This window comes from Diabrotica virgifera, chromosome 8, assembly GCF_917563875.1.
Source record: "Diabrotica virgifera virgifera chromosome 8, PGI_DIABVI_V3a".
NCBI lineage: Eukaryota > Metazoa > Arthropoda > Insecta > Coleoptera > Chrysomelidae > Diabrotica > Diabrotica virgifera.
The window spans coordinates 60,577,303-60,594,841 of NC_065450.1; the positions used below are offsets into that span (position 1 = coordinate 60,577,303).

Below are 17,539 nucleotides of genomic sequence, written 5' to 3' on the forward strand. Positions count from 1 at the left end.
TTTAAAGATTGTTGCGCTATAAAAATAATCGATTCGAAGATATATCTTATTTCTCACAGTTTCAGCCGACATATAGGTCTGGATTCCGCGCATGAAAAAAAAGTTGATTAATAGCAAGCTGGAAATTTGTTAATAGGTTAAGGGTGTCCAGTCGGACAAACTTTGATATATAGGAACACTAGAACAGGGGAAGTTTTAATTATGCAACAGGTTAAAAATTTGGAACAGTCAGACCACGAAAACGTCACATGTATTTTGTCCGACACAACTTCCAATTGATTTGTTACCTTTTCATTAAACTCTCATGCAAAAATCAGGCTGCTATTTATCACCAAATGGGAACTATAATGAGTGGAACACGTAGAATATGTCAAATGACAGGAATTATGACAGGTGATTTATAGCAGTCTGATTTTTGCATGAGAGTTAAATAAATGAGAAACAAATCAATTGGAAGTTCTGTCGGACAAAATACATGTGACGTTTTCGTGGTCTGACCGTTCCAAATTTTTAACCTGTTCCACAATTAAAACTTCCCCTGTTCCAGTGTTCCCATGTATCAAAGTTTGTCCGACTAGACACCCTTAAGGTATTAACAAATTTTCAGCTTGCTATTAATCAATTTTTTTTTTCATACGCGGGATACAGACCTAGTAAAAACAGTTTTGTATCCTAATTTCACCATGTGTGGAGCGTTAGGGCTGGAATTGGAAACTCAAGTTTTCTCGCTGTTGCATTTACGTTTACCAAAATTAATAAAAGCTTTTTGTGGTATCGGACCGCATTAGAAATTTTTGTTTACTCTTATAAATTAAACACGCATAGGAGTTTGATAAATTAATTTCTCCTCTTGTTGCAAAAGCCGTAAGAAAGAAGAATTTTTATGCGCTCAGCAAGTTCCGTTTTTCAGTGAGTATTTAGCCAGCCTCATAACTAGTAGGTCGCATTTTAGCCCAACTCAGAATGTAGTCTCCCGCATGAATATATATTCCTAATTCACGGCTCACATTTCTCATTACTACTACACGGTTATTCATGCGAAATATTCATCTCTCTCTTACTGTCACTCAAATGCTTTATTACTACACGGATATTCACGCTAATTATTTATCTCTGTCTTATTATTATACATTTATTATTATATTATATTTAATAGAAAAAATAAAGACATACAAATATCTGGGAACCTGGGTCGATGACAAAAATGACCAAAGCAAAGAAATTAAAGTCCGAATTGAAACTGCAAGGCAAGCATTTATAAAAATGAAGACGCTGCTTACAAACAAAGACCTTCAGTTGCCTCTCAGATTGAGGGCTTTAAGATGCTACATATTTTCTATATTGCTATACGGAATGGAAGCTTGGACATTGAAGAGACAACACATAAGAAGAATAGAAGCGTTGGAAATGTGGTGTTACAGAAGAATATTGATAATATTGAGAGAAATAAGGAGTTAGAAATTATGAAGGGTAGGAAGGGTATACAAACTAGAAATCTAGAATATTTGGGTCACATTACCAGAGGAGAAAAATACGAGTTGCTGAGAATTATAATGCAAGGAAGGATCCAAGGAAGAAGAAGCATAGGAAGAAGACGCATCTCCTGGCTGAGGAACCTTAGAGAATGGTTTAACTGTAGTTTATTACAACTGTTCAGAGCAGCAGCAAACAAAGTAACCATAGCCATTATGATATCCGACCTCCGATAGGAGAGGGAACTTTAAGAAGAAGAAGTCTTATTATTACACACACGCTTGACTCTCATAATCGTGGTTCACTTTACTTACAACTCTACATAGCAAATGTATGTATGTTTTTGTATTAAACCCAGTAATAGTTATTATTTTACAGTGATTTGTAAATGGTGTTTGTGTTACAAAATAAAATAATTACCCCACACGTTTATTACTCATTTCAACACTGATTTACACCTTGCTTCGACTCGACAAAAATTTATCAGAATCTACGTTATCAACTGCTACAGAAGCTGGTCCCGTCTTATGTGAAGGACAAGAGATATCCACCAGGTCCATTTAACAACTGGTGAAGCGTTCTGCACAACAATTTTTGGTGAATTATTACGTATTACATGTACGGATTTTTCAAGTTTACTTAATTTGATCATAGGTGTACAGAAGAGCTTTTTCTCTACACTAAAAAGCAAAAAAGGCGCCTTTCAACATTGTGACAAAACTACGCATTGTACATGAAAATGTTCAACAGACAACCTTCTTGAAAATAGAATTTTATTTTTCACTTTAAATTTTATAAAAAAAAGGTTTATAAACAAAAAAGTTGTAAATTAAAAAGGAACCTAAGCATTTTTTTAAAATTTTTTTTCTAATGTGTACTATGATATACGGTTGTCTGTGAACAAATGGCCGCAACTTAGGGTTGTCAGCTTTTAAAAACTCGAGGCATCAGAGATAAAGTGAAAGAAAGCTAGCGTATAACACCAAATGGCTGGATAGGAAATTTGAATCATAATACTATATAATAGGCGATTGGCAGCCCTAAAATAACGTTATACCGACCACGAAAATCATCTTTCAGGTGAATGATAAATTTTAGTCATTCTTTATGTTTTCTAGGCCGCTTAATCCGAATATGAAGTTTATTTTTATCTAAAATTTGTGGAACATTGTGGAACATCATTTTCAACTTTAACTCGCTGTATCTTTGGTTTCTGTAAATATTTCGTTTCTAAAATTTTACTGTATTATGTTTAGAAAAATTAAAAAAAGACGAGTTGTTAACTTTTAAACATTTTGTCGTCAGATTTTGTTAGTTTCATGTTTACTTCAAAAAGTTGGGAGACAAACTTTTCAGTTTATAATTCCAACACAACATTAAAACATAAGTCATGAAGAAGTTTTCTGGAAAATTTCAAGTCAAAATATACAATAGGAAAAAAGTGATGTGACTTTATAGACGAGTGGCACTTCTCCAAAAAAAAAACGCTTATTTCTCGACATATTGACCACGTTGTGGTAAAAGGTTAATTTTGGTCATACTTTATGTTCTTTATGGTGCTGAAAACAAAAAGAGATTTATTTTAAATTTTCAGTGGGGGAACATTGTCAAAATCGCAATTTTACCCTAAAAATAAAAAAAAATCAAACCACGTTTTTATTAAAATTAAAAGTTGCACCATTATTTTTCTATAAAGTATTTTATTCTTTTTTACTCTATATTTTAACATAAACTTAACTTAAAAAGCTAAATTTCAAATTTTGTCCATCAACTTTTGCATTCAACTTTGCAATTCAGGAATCTGCACCTTTTACTTTAGAAAATTCATAACTTTTACTGTAATAAGAATGAAAGATTGAAAGGTTGATTGATTGAGATTGAAATAATGAAAATTGATTTCTTACCTTTCTCTGCAGAAAGGTAAGAAATATATACATACTATAGAAATTTCAGAAAAAATATTACAATGGAACAGAGTTGTAGCGAGTTAAACGCAAAAAAATTGAGCTCATTTTTTTATTTTTAGAGTCAAATTGCCATTTTCAGAATGGTGCACCACATAAAATTCAAAGTAAACCTCATTTTTGTTTTCAGCACTATCAAAAATATAAAGTATGATCAAAATTAGCCATTTACTACAACGTGGTCAGTATATAGAGAAATAAGCGTTTTTTGGGGTGTGCCGCTCATTTATAAAGTCACATAACTTTTTTCCTATTGCATATTTTGACTTGAAATTTTCCAGAAAACTTTTTGAAAAAAAATCGCTTTTTTTTCAAAAATACATTTTATATTCGGATTCGGCGACCTCGAAAACAAAGAATGACTAAAATTTGCAATTCACCTACCATGGTCGCTTTTTCGATTTCTAAGCCTTAAATTAGAGGTGTGCCTCTCACCTATAAGATAAACAAAAATTTGTACAAAAAATGCGCAATTTTACAGGCTAGTTTGTAACTGCCGTACCCACATACCAAAAGCTGGTAGGTCCAATAGAGTCTGAACTCGTTTGTACGGAAGCTTTTAGAAATATTGGAAAAAATGTCTAATGTTTTGGTTAAATCTCCGATACATTAAAATCAGTAGATATCTACATGGAGCAATATTTTCTTCAGAAACAGCCTTGCACCATCTCGTATAGGCAGTGAAGTACAAAAACCACACCTTTCAAGAATCAATCACAAAAGGGCGATTCTTCTAAAAGGAATAAATTAAACAAGTTGAAGATAGACATCGTGCATGCTAAGAAGCCGAGCGATGTACCCAAAATTGTTGGAGGATATAGTACCAACACAGGTTTTCTTCTTCTTGTGCCACTCCTATCGGAGATTGGAAATCATTAAGGCTATCCTAACCTTGTTTACAGCTGACCTAAAAAGTTCATTAGTGGTGCAGCCAAACCACTCTCTCAAATTCCGCAACCATGACATTCGTCTACGGTCTGGATTCCGTTTTCCTTCTATTTTTCCTTGCATTATATTTTGTAGTAATGCGTATTTATGACCTCTCATCAGACGACCCAGATATTCGAGTTTTCTTCGTTTTATCGTTAACAACATTTCTGGGTCTTCTCCTATCCTTCCTAATACTTCAAGGTTTGTGACTCTTTCAACCCAACTTATCTTCAGCATTCGACCGTAGCACCACATCTCGAAACTTTCAATATTTTTTTTATGTTGTACTGTTTGAGAGTACAGGCCTCTACACCGTATAATAGCGTGTTAAATACGTAGCCTCTTAGCATTCCTAATCGTAGAGGGATGCTTATATCTCTGTTGCAGAAGAATTTTCTCATCTTTATGAAGGTGGCCCTGGCAATTTAGATACGTCTTTTTATTTTATTTTGGTTTTTGTAGCCAGAAATGTTGTTTTACACAGGTAGCCAGAATTTGTCAAAGTAACTACAGAGGGTCAGTTTTATAATTCTTCTTGTGAAATATGATTAGGAATTGGCTGTAGTAAAACTAAGAGGACATAGCATATTGTGAGCCTAGAATTGCCATCTTAGTTTAATTTGTAACTCAATTAAGTTTTAAGATTATTGGCGGATGATGCAGAAGATTGTAATTTATAATTATTTTGATCAACATTTGTATATTTAGTTTTGCGTTAGTCCGTCTCTCATTAGGGAGTTTTTGTTGCTACGTAACGTAACGCATCTCCGTATACGTAAAGCAACTAACGTGTCGTAGAGGATGAATGTTAAAATAGGTAGTTTTTGTAACTGCCTTAACGTAACGTAAAGCAAATCGGAAAGTCATTTTTAAATTCCGTTGACATTAAAAAATAAAACAATGTTCACACAATATACAAATGTAAAAAAAGATAAATGAATGATGAAATTGTATGGTTTTAATTGCTTCTATTTAAATATAAAAATATTATTTTCCTTAGGTTAAAATTTTTTTATTTTTGTTTATACCTACGTTTTAGTTGTAAATTATTGTACCTACATCAGAATTCCAGTATAATATAAATAATTTGGTAATATTTATTTGAAAATTCCACACCTGTAATTTTGAACCAATCAAAATACGTTATTTTGACAGGTCACCATGGCAACGGAGGTATTTTATCGGAAATTTTTTGCTCGTGGGGTACCCAACAGCGAATTATAGTGGACATTTTTTGACGTTTACAATAACAGAACATTTTTGACAGACTGGTTTTTATTTGTTTACATAATTTAGTTTTGATTCATTTTCTATCACTTGTAGTTACTCAAAACTTATGTAAAATTGAAGAATATACTATTTTCTATCTTGAAATGGTATTCCCATGCAACTACAATGAGTAGAAATTACGAATTTGAAAGCCTAAATAATTGCTGACAAAGCTATGGCGCGCTATTAATTTGTTCATGCAGCTTTGGATTTTCAAATGCAAATTTGGTGTGGAATTTTCTTACCGAATACCACGCGAAGTCAAATTAATATCCGGAAATTTTTTTTTGATCATGAATATTTTTAGAAAATTTCCCTCGTCTGCGACTCGGGAAATTTTCAAAATATTCATGATCTCAAAAAAATTTCCGGAAATAATTTGACCTCTAGTGGTATTACTAGTGAAAATTCCACACCTGTAATTTTGAACCAATCAAAATACGTTATTTTGACAGATCACCATGGCAACGGAGGTATTTTATCGGAAATTTGTTGCTCGTGGGGTACCCAACAGCGAATTATAGTGGAAATTTTTTGACGTTTACAATAACAGAACATTTTTGACAGACTGGTTTTTATTTGTTTACATAATTTAAAATAAAACGCCTAAAAATAATTTTCTATCACTTGTAGTTACTCAAAACTTATGTAAAATTGAAGAATATACTATTTTACATCTTGAAATGGTATTTCCATGCAACTACAATGAGTAGAAATTACGAATTTGAAAGCCTAAATAATTGCTGACAAAGCTATGGCGCGCTATTAATCTGTTCATGCAGCTTTGGATTTTCAAATGCAAATTTGGTGTGGAATTTTCTTACCGAATACCACGCGAAGTCAAATTAATATCCGGAAATTTTTTTTTGATCATGAATATTTTTAGAAAATTTCCCTCGTCTGCGACTCGGGAAATTTTCAAAATATTCATGATCTCAAAAAAATGTCCGGAAATAATTTGACCTCTAGTGGTATTCTTCTTCTTCTTTATGTGCCGTCTTCTACCGAAGGTTGGCGACCATCAAACGATAGGTTTCTCTGTTTTGTGCCGCATGTATTATGTTCGCAGCTTCTGGTGTTTGGAACCATTCTCTCAAGTTTCTCAGCCAGGATTTCTTCTTCCTGCCCAAACCTCTTCTACCTTCAATCTTGCCTTCGACGATAAGCTGTAGCAGACTGTACTTATCATTACGGAACACATGGCCCAGGTATGACGCTTTCCTCCTTTTAACAGTTGTTAACAATTCCAACTCTTTACCCATTCGTCTCAATACCTCTGTGTTGGTCACTCTGTCTGTCCAAGGAATTCTCAGTATGTGTCGATACAGCCACATTTCTAGAGCCGCTAACTTCTTTATAGTTGCTGCTGTTAACGTCCACCCTTCTACTCCGTAAAGTAGCGTAGAGAGTACATAGCATTTTGTGGCGCGCCATCGGAGGTTAACGCTTAGGTTGCGGTTGCTTAAGAGCTTTCTCATTTTTATGAATTTGGATCTTGCTATTTCAATTCGGATCCTAATCTCTACGTCTGGGTCCCACTTATCATTTACTGTATATCCCAGATATTTAAATCGGTGTACTCTTTCAATATGTTCGGCTTCAATATTCAGGTCGATATGTTGAATGTTCTTTTTACTGATCACCATAAATTTAGTTTTCTTTCTATTGATCTTCAGTCCAAATTGGTTGCCAGTTGTATTTACTCTATTTAGCATCATCTGTAAATCTTCGATGTTATCGGCTAGTATAACAGTATCATCTGCATATCGAAAATTACTTATTGGTACGCCATTAATCTTGATGCCCTCATTGTACTCTTCTAGTGCCTCTAGAAATATTTGTTCCGTGTACACGTTGAAAAGCAGTGGCGAAAGAATACAGCCCTGTCTAACCCCTCTAGAAATGGTTATGTTTTCACTCACCATATGTCCATTCTTTATGTGGGCTGTTTGATTCCAATATAGATTTTTTATAATCTGGATGTCCTTAGTGTCAAGTCCTGAAAGATGTAATAGTTCTATGAGTTTGTCATGTTTGATAGTATCAAATGCTTTCTCATAGTCGATAAAACAGGCGTAAACATCTTTCTGTTGATCCAGGCATTTTTGAATCAAGACTTGTATTGCAAATAGGGGCTCTCGAGTTCCAAAACCGCATCTAAAACCGAACTGTGTTTTACTTATGCTGTGTTCTAATTTTGCTCGTATTCTGGAATGGATAATACGCAAGAATACTTTAAGGGTATGACTCATTAAACTTATAAGGCGATATTCGCTACACGCCTTAGAATTGGATTTCTTGGGAAGGGGCACCAATGTAGATTTCAGCCAGTCCGATGGAATTTGACCAGTATCGTATATCTTATTGAACAGTTTCAATACTACATTCATGTTGTTCTCGTTAAAAACTTTTAAAAATTCGACTGGTATTTCATCGCATCCTGTTGCTTTCCCATCTTTCGTTTGATCTATAGCTTTTATCACCTCACTTTTCAATATTTTTGGTCCATTCAGATCAAGAGAGTTCGTAGAAATATGACGATAATCCGTAAACAAATCTTTTATGTAAATTGCCCAAGTCTGTAACTGTTCTTCTTTATCTACAATAAGTTTGTTGTTCTCGTCTATTAACTTACCAAACTGTTTTTTCTTGTAAGTATAAGAAAACTCCTTAATTTTTTTATGCATGTTAAAACTATCGTGTCTTCGTTCTAGCTCTTCTATCTCTTGACATTTTCCTTGTAACCATTTCTCTTTGGATTCTTTTATCTTTCTGCTGACAGTTCTATCCAGTTCTTTATATTGTTCGGGATTATTCTTATTTTCCCTCCTTCTGTCCATGAGGTGTAATATTTCATCTGTCATCCATTCGTTCTTCTTCTTCCGCTCGTAGTCACCAATTACTTCTTTCGCACCGTTGCATATAGCGTCCCTTAAGTTGATCCAGTCTCTTTCAATATCATCCGTATTTGTTGTTAAAGCAACATTACTATTAATGCTATTTGTAAGCTTGACTTTTATCTCGGGATTTCTAAGTTGATCCATATCTAATCTTTTGTTATTCTGTTTCTGGATTAAGGTTTTTAGTCTGACTCGTAATTGGGCTACAAGAGGATTATGGTCAGAGTTTATATCAGCTCCAGGATATGCTTTGGCTGATATTATTGCGTTACGGAATCGTTTGTTGATTGTTATAAAGTCTATCTGATTTCTAACGATGTACCCAGACTTGTCCTGTGGTGACCTCCAAGTGTACAATCTAGTGGTATTACTAGTGAAAATTCCACACCTGTAATTTTGAACCAATCAAAATACGTTATTTTGACAGATCACCATGGCAACGGAGGTATTTTATCGGAAATTTTTTGCTCGTGGGGTACCCAACAGCGAATTATAGTGGAAATTTTTTGATGTTTACAATAACAGAACATTTTTGACAGACTGGTTTTTATTTGTTTACATAATTTAGTTTTGATTCATTTTCTATCACTTGTAGTTACTCAAAACTTATGTAAAATTGAAGAATATACTATTTTCTATCTTGAAATGGTATTCCCATGCAACTACAATGAGTAGAAATTACGAATTTGAAAGCCTAAATAATTGCTGACAAAGCTATGGCGCGCTATTAATCTGTTCATGCAGCTTTGGATTTTCAAATGCAAATTTGGTGTGGAATTTTCTTACCGAATACCACGCGAAGTCAAATTAATATCCGGAAATTTTTTTTTGATCATGAATATTTTTAGAAAATTTCCCTCGTCTGCGACTCGGGAAATTTTCAAAATATTCATGATCTCAAAAAAATGTCCGGAAATAATTTGACCTCTAGTGGTATTCTTCTTCTTCTTTATGTGCCGTCTTCTACCGAAGGTTGGCGACCATCAAACGATAGGTTTCTCTGTTTTGTGCCGCATGTATTATGTTCGCAGCTTCTGGTGTTTGGAACCATTCTCTCAAGTTTCTCAGCCAGGATTTCTTCTTCCTGCCCAAACCTCTTCTACCTTCAATCTTGCCTTCGACGATAAGCTGTAGCAGACTGTACTTATCATTACGGAACACATGGCCCAGGTATGACGCTTTCCTCCTTTTAACAGTTGTTAACAATTCCAACTCTTTACCCATTCGTCTCAATACCTCTGTGTTGGTCACTCTGTCTGTCCAAGGAATTCTCAGTATGTGTCGATACAGCCACATTTCTAGAGCCGCTAACTTCTTTATAGTTGCTGCTGTTAACGTCCACCCTTCTACTCCGTAAAGTAGCGTAGAGAGTACATAGCATTTTGTGGCGCGCCATCGGAGGTTAACGCTTAGGTTGCGGTTGCTTAAGTCGAAGTTGCTTACCGAATACCACGCGAAGTCAAATTAATATCCGGAAATTTTTTTTTGATCATGAATATTTTTAGAAAATTTCCCTCGTCTGCGACTCGGGAAATTTTCAAAATATTCATGATCTCAAAAAAATTTCCGGAAATAATTTGACCTCTAGTGGTATTACTAGTGAAAATTTTACTGAAACTGGGTCATTTGTTTATCTAGTTATTAATTGTGGTGATCACTGTATTTCTTAAATTAATACAAGATTTGTTTGTTTTGCTTTATTAATAGACAACTTAAAAACAATAAAATTTTAAATCTATTATGAAGTTCCAATTTCCAATTACAAACACAGAATAATTTTACTCAAATAGACTAAACCAATAACCAATATAACCTTAAAATGTTTATAAACGGGTAGTACGCTGATGAAATGTTCATTTGGTAGGTAATCGGGCAAGATCCTCGTATGCATTCGGTGACGTTCGTCTCGATAGGGATGCGTTCTCACGTACGTATCAGAGCGTTACTTTAGGCAATACGTATCGAGATACGGGAGTTCAACCATTAATGCGCAAGCGTAAATGTCAAAAAGATGCGTTACGTTTACGTATTTGTGTGCACAAAAACTCCCTATTGACTTTACAGTATAAGGAACATAAACAATGCAGTCCTTATGAGAGTTTTAGCCGTGATGCCGATTTTATTAAAAAGAATTTGTAATCGAACATTAGAGAAATAACGTTAAAACTGTTTCAGAAAGGCAATGTACAATTTTAAGATTCATATGCGTTTAACACGTTGACGGGCAGAACGTCTACAGCCGTATCCATTGATGTAATGTGACACAACGTCTATAGACGACATTTTTAAAATAACGAGCTGTGATAAAAAGTCGGTAGATTTTTTTGTCACATTATATCTACTGATACTTATGAAATGTGACACGATATCCATGGTCTCCGTCCACATGTTAACAACAAAAAATGTTATAAAACTTATTGTTTCCTTACACTATAAGCGCTAAAAGAACATATAAGTGATACAACACTTGCTTATACATTTGACGAACTGTTCGTCAATGTGTTAAGTTTATTTGATATACTATAGTTATTACGCATATGAATTCTAAAATGGTAGATTGCCTTTCTAAAACAGTTTTAATTTAATCTCTCTAATGTTCGATTCCTATTTTTTTTGATAAAATCGGCATCACCGCGCCAAAAACTCTCATAAGGATTGAATTGCTTATGTTCCTTGTACTGTAAAGTCAAGGTGAGACGGACTTTAGTATTTTTTTATCAGGTCTTCCACTTTTTATACTGTATATGTTATAGTCAAAGCCCGAATTTCAGGCACTCCTAGGTTTGACTAGGCAATCCTCAGGTCTGACTGACGGTCTTAGTCAAAACCCGAAATAAATTCGAGTTTCGGCCTTTGACTAGTCAAACCTAGGAGAGACTAAGTTGGTCAGGCAAAGGTCGAAATTTAATTTTATGAAATCGGGGTTTGACTAGTCAAACCCCGATCAGCTATTAAAATGTCCTAATTTGTTATATTTAGTCCTGTCGCCAGGGGGGGTACAACGGCCTCGTTAATTCAGATGGACTTACCCAAGTTTTTTTTATGTATTTTGACCCGTAGAACACGAATTTTTTGGGTAACAGTTGATCCGGATGTCGATAAGATTGTTATAGACCAAGAACTTGAGGAATCAAATAACAGCGATTTTTGGCAAAACAAAACAATATTTTGTATTTTTTGGGTCATTTTAAGCAAAAAATATTTCTACAAGTTTTTTAGTAGGATGCACAGTTTTCGAGATAAACGCGGTTGAACTTTCAAAAAATCGAAAAACTGCAATTTTTAAACCCGAATAACTTTTGATTAAAAAATAAAATAGCAATTCTGCTTAGCGCCTTTGAAAGTTCAAGTCAAATTATGTCGGTTTTGATTATTTGCATTGCTAAAAATTTATTGTGTTATTGTTAAACAAAGCTACAAACAACTAGTGCGTGAGTGATGTTTCTATGATTTCTCATTTAAAATCGAACGAGTAGGTAGAATAGGTACTAGTGCAATCAAGACTATTTCTATGTTACATGCGTTAAAACGCATGTAAAAGCACGGGAAACCCTACGTGTTTATAGCTTTGTTAAACAATAAAAAAATAAATTTTTACCAATGCAAATAATCAAAACCGATACAATTTGACTTAAACTTTCAAATGCGGTAAGCAGACTTGCTATTTTATTTTTTAATCAAAAGTTATTCGGGTTCAAAAATTGCAATTTTTCGATTTTTTTAAAGTTCAACCGCGTTTATCTCGAAAACTGTGCATCCTACGAAAAAACTTGTAGAAATATTTTTTACTTAAAATGGCCCAAAAAATACAAAATATTGTTTTGTTTTGCCAAAAATCGCTGTTATTTGATTCCTCAAGTTCTTGGTCTATAACAATCTTATCGACATCCGGATCAACTGTTACCCAAAAAATTCGTGTTCTTCGGGTCAAAATACATAAAAAAAACTTGAGTAAGTCCATCTGAATTAACGAGGCCGTTGTACCCCCCCTGGCGACAGGACTAATTAGGTTATATTTAGGTTTAATGTTTATTATTTTTATATTGTCGTAAATAAAATAAAAAAATTAGTGTTTATTCTCACATGTTGAGGCATTATGGCATTTAGATTTGCACAATACGTTAGACCTTTTACACTTACATAATTTTGAAGAGCATTTTTTATTGCAGTAGCATTTTATAAAGCCTTGTCCTCCGAATTTAGAATCTTTTGTACTAATTTCTCTTAGAGGCAGCTTAACGTCTGGAACATCTTCGAAATTAAGAAAATTCTCTTATTTGATTTCTTGAAAAAAGTGTATTTATTGTTCCGTATTTCGTACCAACTCTATATAAACCGTCAATTATTGTTTTATCTTGTATGATATCCAAATATTTGGAGCATCTCCTTTGGCTGTATCAAAGCTAGGGATCGGTATTGTAACAGTTTTTCCGATCGAAATTAGAGGATTTTTTTTTCACTTAATTGTTCCTTAGCATTAGCCTGGGCATAAAGACCTTCAATCGCCTTTCCTTTATTTATTTTAATCTTTTCTGTGTGTGCACAAAGCATGCATGTACTTTTACATTTCTTATTCCAGTAGCATTTTATAAAGCCTTGTCCTCCGAATTTAGAAACTTTTGTACTAATTTCTCTTAGAGGCAGCTTAACGTCTGGAACATCTTCGAAATTAAGTAAATTCTCTTTTTATTATCTTATTTGATTTCTTGAAAAAGGATGTTTATTTTTCCTTATTTCGTACCAACTCTATATAAACCATCAATTGTTTTATCGTCAACTGTGAAAGAAGATATTGCAATACTAACGAAGCCCCTGGACCGTCGTGCGTCGTCACTAGGAGAGGAAGAAAATGGTCAAACAATTCAGATTACTTCTTCAGATGTGGTTTGTTGTATTTGCCAAAAAGAGAGCTCTGGCGCACAAACGTGCATAATTTGTAGTCAGGTGGTACATGTTGTATACGCTGACAGCACACTTGGTGCATACTATGAAGGTTTTGAAAGGAAAGTTACATGCATGCGTTGTGCACACACAGAAAAGATTAAAATAAATAAAGGAAAGGCGATTGAAGGTATTTATGCCCAGGGGTAATCATATGGAACAATTCATTAAATGAAAAAAAATCCTCCAATTTCGATCGGAAAAATTGTCACAATACCGATCCCTAGCTTTGATACAGCCAAAGGAGATGCTCGAAATATTTTGGCAAACAATTGACGGTTTATATAGAGTTGGTATGAAATAAGGAACAATAAACACACTTTTTTCAAGAAATCAAATAAGAGAATGCTAAGAGAATTTTCTTAATTTCGAAGATGTTTCAGACGTTAAGCTGTCTCTAAGAGAAATTAGTACAAAATATTCTCAATTTGGATTACAAGGCTTTATAAAATGCTACTGCAATAAGAAATGCTCTTCAAAATTATGTAAGTGTAAAAAGGTCTAACGTATTGTGCAAATCTAAATGCCATACTGTCTCAACATGTGAGAATAACCACTAATTTTTTTTATTTTAATTACGACAATATGAAAATAATAAACAATAAAATTAAAAAATGACGTCTTATTAAACCAAATCTAATAAATTACGATATTTTAAGCTATATCGGGGTTTGACTAGTCAAACCCCGATTTCATAAAATTAATTTTCGTCCTTTGCCTGACCAACTTAGTCTCTCCTAGGTTTGACTAGTCAAAGGCCGAAACTCTAATTTATTTCGGGCTTTGACTAAGACCGTCAGTCAGACCTGAGGATTGCCTAGTCAAACCTAGGAGTGCCTGAAATTCGGGCTTTGACTATAACATATATAATAGTATTACAATCAATACAATTATTGTGACAAAAATATCATATTTACCTCAACTGACAACAAATCTGAAACACTTTGTATACTAACATAATCAACTTTTTTTAAATTTTCTATTAACTGGCTCGAATTTGCGGATCCTACACCCAACTTGGTTCCTATATTATGAGCCAGTTCATTACCCGTTCTCGATAATCCCCATAAACACAAAGAAACTCCACTGTTCATAATAGCTCCTCTAAATAGTCCTAAAAGATAAGTAGAACTTGACAGTGATTAGTCGTTACTTACATGACATACATTTACATAATTATCCATAATGAATTTCTTTAAGGTGAAACAGTAGCGATCAACAGATAGCGAAAACGCGTTCCAAGATTGCGGCTGTAATTTTGAATATTTTTTCGAGATATTTGGCACACGTATTCGTAATATAATAAAGAATAGAGCCCAAGAATAGGCGGTACAGAGCCCAATTTGAAAAATATATTATTATGTGGAAATTACTCTGTAATTAAATACAGTATTGAAAAAACGAGCCTGTACCGCCATTAAGAAGAAAAAAAAATACACTTCCTTCAAATAAACTTTTTTATCCGATGCCTAGATTTTGTGTCATTTTGGAACTACTAATGAAATAAAAAATTTTAGTAGTTCCAAAATCACACAAAATCTAGGCATCCGATAAAAAAGTTTATTTGAAGAAAGTGTATTTTTTTTGTTCTTTTTAATGGCGGTACAGGCTCGTTTTTTTAACATTGTATTTAATTACAGAGTAATTTCCAGATATTAATATATTTTTCAAATTGGGCTCTGTACCACCATTCTCTATTATATTACGAATACGTGTGCCAAATATCTCGAAAAAATATTCAAAATTACAGCCGCAACCTTGGAACGCGTTTTTGCTACCTGTTGATCGCTACTGTTTCATCTTAAGGGCGTAGTCCCAAAATTTCGGCTCCAATGCTTTTTAAATTCATTCGTTTTTTTAATATAGAAAAAATTAATAAAAATATTTTTGGAAAATTTCAACGCAAAATGAAAGGTTGCATTCTTACTGAGGGCCAAAAATCGCTTAAAATAAACAAGAAGTTTCTTATGAATCAGATATTTGAAATTAAAAATCACACTAAATTTTCTCTTTTTTTTATCCCTGTAACCTATTAAAATAAACATTATAGAAGTTTTCAGAGACTTTCGGCTCTCGGTAATAACATATTCTTTCATTCTGCGTTTAAATTTTTCAGAAATACTTTTAGTTTTCTCAGTATTCGAAAAAAAAAGGAATTACCTACATTTAAAAAGCATAGGAGCCGAAATTTTGCGCCTACCCCCTAGGAACCACATAATTTAGTTTATATATAAAAAAGCGGTGCCGCCCAAAATCCCGACAGCCAAAATCCCGACAGCCAAAATCCCGACGGCCAAAACACCGACACGCCAGAATCCCGACACGCAACAATCCTCGCATAAGTAAAAATTCCGACTTTTGTTAATACTTTTAATAGAAAATCATTTTGTTTAGTAACAAAAAATTAAAAACAAGAAATAAATGTAATTATATTATGTTAAAAATAAACTTATCAAACCTGTCGGGATTCTGGCCTGTCGGGATTCTGGCCGTCGGGATTGTGCCTGTCGGGATTTTGGCTGTCGGGATTTTGGGGTAGACCCGTAAAAAACAATGTTTTTATATTTTAACCTTAAAAAGCTAACCTTTGCATTTTTTGACCTAGAAAAATCCTTCGATAAAGAACTAATACACAAGATATGAAAAACACTTAAAAGAAAAAGGAATGGAGAATAAGCCCCAAGACATACAAAAAATATACAACAATGAGAACAACAATGTTGTAATTAGTCACAATTCAACATCAGATACTCCTTCTTCTTTTTCTTCTTCTTCTTCTTCAAGTGCCGTCTTTCAATCGGAGGCTAGATATCATCATCACTATCTTTACTCTATCTACTGCTGCTCTGAAGAGTTCTATAGAACTGCAATTAAACCAGTCCCTTAAATTCTTAACCATGACACTCTTCTTCATCCTATACTCCTTCCGCCTCTTATCTTTCTCTGTATTATCAGTCTTAGCATTTCATATCACTGTCCCATCATTACGTGTCCCAGATATTGTAACTTTCTTATTTTTATTATGTTTATAATTTCGTAGGTATTCTTTGTCCATTTCTCGCAATACTTCCTTGTTAGTTTTTTTCTGTGTCCATGCTATTCTAAGCATACTCCTGTATCACCACATTTCAAAGGACTGTAGCCTATTTATGTGTTCTTACTTCAATGTCCAGCTTTCAAGTCCATATTGCGGTATTTACTTGTATTATTTACTTGTATTTACTTGAAAGAAGTATGTACTTACTGAAATCGGAATGAAGATAATTATCAGCAAAATAAAAGTTATGCAAATAGGAGAAACTAGAGAAGAAAATAATATAAAAATTCTTCTTCTTCTTCTTCTTTTATGTAGGCAGTACTGCCTGTTTTTCTTCAACTGTGCCTTTCATTCTGCCCCTAAGTTGTCATTCCATCTTTTCCTTGGGCGTCCTATACTTCTCCTGCCTAACGGTGACTTGTCCCTGGCTATTCTTACTATCCTTGATTCAGACATCCTGCTTATGTGCTCACTCCACTCTTCTTTTCTGTTTTTTACCCAGGTATTTATATTGTCTACCCCACATATGCGTCTGATTTCCTCACTTCTTACCCTATCCTGTAGTCCTTTTCCAGAAATCCTTCTTAAAATCTTCATTTCATTGGTTTCCAGATGTCTTCGTGTTTTGCTTGTATCTGGTCTTGTTTCGGCTGTGTAAGTCGTAACTGGCCTAATAAATGACTTATATATTCGGGCCTTTGTTTCCAATCTTAGGTGTTTGTTTTTCCAAATTGTGTCGTTTAGGCATCCGGCCGTTCTACTGGCTTTAATTATTTGGTCTTTTACCTCTTCTTCGATATTGTTGTCGGCTAATAGATTAATTCGCAGATATTTGAAAGTCATTACTTGTTGTATAATTTGATTGTCTAACTCCAATTAGCTTTTTGTTTTTTGGGCTGATGTTTTCATATCCATTTCTTTTGCGTTAATGTTGATCTCGTGCAATAACCTTTGTAGGTCGTCTTCGCACTATGCTACTAACACGGTGTTATCAGCGTAACAGATTATTTTTATCTCTCTATTGC

General features: G+C 33.9%; 1 protein-coding gene across 2 annotated transcripts in view; it reads right to left on the bottom strand.

The window, feature by feature from the left end:
- LOC126890500 (juvenile hormone esterase-like) overlaps positions 1-17,539 on the bottom strand; it is a gene marked incomplete at its 3' end in the record, with an annotated part of 56,103 nt that overhangs the window by 27,176 nt on the left and 11,388 nt on the right. For both annotated transcript variants that reach the window (XM_050659483.1, XM_050659484.1), the window contains 1 exon segment: positions 14,395-14,591. In XM_050659483.1, the coding sequence (XP_050515440.1) occupies positions 14,395-14,591 (197 nt within the window).